General features: G+C 35.4%; 1 protein-coding gene across 1 annotated transcript; it reads right to left on the bottom strand.

The window, feature by feature from the left end:
* Positions 1 to 808: 808 nt before the first annotated feature.
* Positions 809 to 3,112, bottom strand: LOC141714087 (putative DNA-directed RNA polymerase). The gene has a single exon (XM_074517628.1). It carries the CDS (start codon positions 3,110 to 3,112, stop codon positions 809 to 811), a length of 2,304 nt encoding a protein of 767 aa, XP_074373729.1.
* Between the last annotated feature and the right edge of the window lie 1,141 nt (positions 3,113 to 4,253).

The following is a 4,253-nucleotide window of genomic DNA, read 5'->3' as shown; positions in this document are numbered from 1 at the left end:
ATTTATCCATGAGTAAGAAGATGTTATCGGCACGGGAGTTGTGTTCGTTTAGTCGCCAGGATGGAATGAGAAGTGTCTTAGATTTGAATTACTATAAAAACTTAGTGGAGGTTATAACCCTCTTTAATGGTACCTTTGGACGTTTTTTAATATTAACCTGTTCGGGGATTGGTTGCACAGTGTGGTATAAATTTTTCCCATGTATCGATGGTCAAGTTCCTATGGAGCTCTTTACACCTATCGTCTCATATGATCCTATCAACAATATGGACCTTTTGGATCCCTCCTACAATTGTGTTGAGTTTACAGCTCAAAAGGATATATCTGAGAAGATCAAATCATCATTTGCGAATGTTCCCCCGTTTTCTGGGATGAATATCCCGGCTAGTGGTGTGGTTCTTCGGAATGTATGTTTAGGCATAATGATTGCCTTCTTAATTACTACAGGTGTAGTAGATATGAGTAATGTAATGAACAATGTATAGAAGGATCAAAATGGGCATTGTACTTCATTCACTTAGTGTGTCTAACGTCTTACGTTCTCAAAATAACAACCTTGAAGATTGTATTCTAAAGCACTTTAACTCGTCTTTATGTAGACGTGAACAGCTATTGGAAGATAATCTCTTTGTTTATAACGATTTAACTACAACTACAAGATGGTCTATGCCTCTTGATCAATTCGAATCAATTCTACGACAAATAGCATCGGATGAATACCATCTATCTCCACTAAGATATCTTCTTATCCCGGAGTATGCTTTTCAAAAGTCTTTTGTCGAAGAACTGGTATTATCATACCCTGATATCATGTTTCTGATGATTTTATATCGTGGACCCATATATGAGTCTCTGATGATTTTCGATAATCCTGTATTGTTGTAAACAACGGGACTTTATAGCAAACGGCAAGATCCCTTTCTGACGAAAACCAACCTATATTTTTGATCAAATTCATCAAGCAATACAGCCTATCATATTTCTTTTCAAAGAATACATAAAACACTTTTGCCACTGTTTTTGAGCGCTTACCCAGATCGAGAGGTAAAGCCTCTTGCAGATAGGCTGCAGTGCTCATTATAGTTTTACCATATATCATTGGCATGAATATATTCTTCATTATCTTACGCGTCAGATTTTCACCTACAGTAAGAATGAGTGAATCTTTTTTATAAGTTTCTTTTATGAAGACTTTCATATCTTCGAGAAGGTATTCATACAAATCTTGGATATTATCATCATTATCAGGGGCTATAAGATTTGTATTCTGAGCTAGCGATTTGTCCAATAAAAAGTAGCTCATTAGCTGATAAGCACTCGCGGAGGCATCCTGGGTTATGGGATAATAAATTAGATCTTGAAATATATCGGGACCCCTCTCAGGAGGCCTTTCATCGACATCATTTAATGCAACAGCACATGACAGTAACTGTAATGGTTTTTTAGCATCACGAGCTTTTTCGATTAAAGTATTATTATCATTTAGAGATGAGGAGATATGGTCTGCAAACCATTTTAAACCATTACTGTAATTTGTAAACCCCTTGTAATGGAAGGATGATGCTTCGACAAAAGACTTTAAGAGATTCATATCTTTTTGGTTATCTAAACCATAAGCGTCTTCCACAAAGACGACCAGGCTTCTGGCTAGATCACGTTCATGGAAATGCAAAATACCGCTGCGATAGATTCGTCCTCGGAAATCCAGAAAAGCGGGTAAATAAAAACGGTAGCCCTCGTAAACTATTGATAATTTCAATATGTATTGCTCATAGCAGGCACGCTGAATGAGTTGACTCAATTCCTTGAATAAGGTGGCAAGGCGTACACCTTTTTTGAAATTATATGAATAATACTTATTCTTAAATATCTCATATATATCCTTGAATTTCAATTTAGATAGAAATGAAGGCAGGAGTAAACCATGCTCTACCAATATAGACTCATTATCTCGAATATATTTCAAGAAAAGGCTATTTACTTTAAATGGTTCACTTTGTAGTTTATTCATGATATTACATAATTGATCAGAATTCTGATTTAATTCTAGATAAAAATGATCTATATTATGAGAGCTTAACAAACGGTAACGCTCGTCTATATCCGCTGTTAAACTACTTAAGTAACCACCCCTTATATCTGAGAGATACTTGGGCTTTTGATTATCAGGAAGAATACTTTTCCAATCTTCTGGTTTGTATACCATAGGTAAACTAAACCTGATAGGCAAATCAGAGACGGGAAATTTACAGTGTACGTTCTGATGCTTAGCAATATAGAAATCACCTCCTTTCTTGCGGATAGGATCATCTTCAATATTCCCAATATGCGATACTTCTATCAAATCCCTTTTTTGCATGAATTTAACTAATTCAGTGCCGAAGCTAAAATATCTGCTGCGAGTTTTAGCTCTGGTTTTAGCTTCATCGCTGGCTTTAGCTTTAGGAGCGCTAGGTTGTTCAGGCACAACGGGAGTCCATTCTCTATGAAATTTGCGCCTCATTAATAAAGTGATCTGTGAACGAACAGCAGTATCTAAACGATCTACTAGAGTAGATAGACGGATAACTGAATTAGATTCTACTGCATTAAACAAAGTACTTAACACATGTATTATTAATACTTCCAACGTATAATTACCAAACACATTAAGTGATTCTTTTTCTTCATCAGAGAGCTTTTTACTCAACAAAAGAAAATCCTTTGCAGAACTATAACCAAGAGTTGCAGACTGTTCTCCTTTCTTAATCATATCTATGATTACGTTTGGAACAGTTTTATACATAGACTCTTCATCAAACTCAAAAGTAGACTCCTCGATGAATTTTTGAATATCTCGTAATTCTTCCTCGCTAAGATTCATACCACGATGATGGTTCAGACGCTTGAATATGACCTGTTTATAGATAAAGTCATTCTTCATAGGAACACATTCATTCATGTTAGTGATCTCACATTTTTTTATAGCCTCATCATAAAATTCAACCCAGAATTGTATGACCTTTTCTCGATCATCATTTCCGATATGAGGTAAAAATTCGTGAGAATTGAATATCCAAGTAGTATTAGAGGGTTTATACACCTTAGCAGCGTTAAAAAAATTCCAGATCATGGAAACATTTTGTTTTATACAGAGTTAAAATCCTGGATTTTGCACGGTATCTAGAATACCTATTCTTGCATATATGAATTAAGCGTTCTTACTTATTAAGAAGCGTTCTTACTTTTCATATAGTGGAGAAGGGGTATTATCTAGAAAATCAAGAACCGTGAGGCCGCCACCCTGTGGACCGGTATACTATACTAACCCATATCAGCAGTGAGAGGCTGGAATCAATCAACATCCTCTATACTTTCCGGGATTGGGCATCCATAAATTAGCCCTGTGAGAGGGTCCCCTGTAGATGGATTGGAATGTTTTAAACATGAAGTGCCTAACTCAGCTCCATGCTGCCCTACACTCTAATATAGTCTACCAGTGTATCCACACTCTATAAATGCGTAGAAGAATATAAGATTACTGCTATAGAGATGGGCCTGATATTACTCTATAAGGGGGACCCCTGCTATAGAGAGCAACCATGATTTAAAAATTTTAGTTGATTCTTTAAATTTCAATATAACTGCAAGATGACTATCATGTATAAAAGTTTGTACTTTGTCAATCTGTTAGCTTTTAAATTTTAGCTTGGGGTAAGTCTTGTTATCAAACATAAATTTGTGACAAGTAATTTTCTCACAAATTGGTGTAGATTGTTGTGCAAGACATGTCTCTACATAACAAGACTAAGTTATTTTGGCAACCTTAAGACTTAGTTGTATGATAATCTTTTTGTATTTTGGTAACTGTATTTCTTGAGTCTGTAAAAGTATTAAGGAGATTGGACTGAGAGATTTTTCTATGAACAACCATTAAGCTAAGGAATAAACTCCGGAAAAAGATCAATCCTGATCATGTCTCAGAGAGAAGTGTAGAAGCTTGAGTTTGAAAATTGTTGTTTCTGGAAAAATATTCTAAGTCACATATCGAAAAGTTACAGATTAAGAAGTGCAATAGAGTCATATCAAGAAGTCAACTATGCCTGTAGAGAAGTCATTATACTTGTAGAGAAGTAAATTTTCTTATAGAGAATTCCAAGGCATGCAGAGAAGTAAAGATGTTGACAAGTTATTTTACACATGTAGAGAAGTGGAGATATCGAGAAGTCATTTTACACATGTAGAGAATTGGAGATATCGACGAGTCATTTACA

The sequence above is a fragment of the Apium graveolens genome, chromosome 3 (assembly GCF_009905375.1).
Source record: "Apium graveolens cultivar Ventura chromosome 3, ASM990537v1, whole genome shotgun sequence".
NCBI classification, from domain to species: Eukaryota; Viridiplantae; Streptophyta; class Magnoliopsida; order Apiales; family Apiaceae; genus Apium; species Apium graveolens.
This window is presented reverse-complemented; position numbering and strand designations above follow the sequence as displayed.

Coding starts and splice junctions, on each gene's coding strand:
- LOC141714087 (XM_074517628.1), bottom strand. CDS start 3,112: ATGATCTGGAATTTTTTTAACGCTGCTAAGGTGTATAAACCCTCTAAT.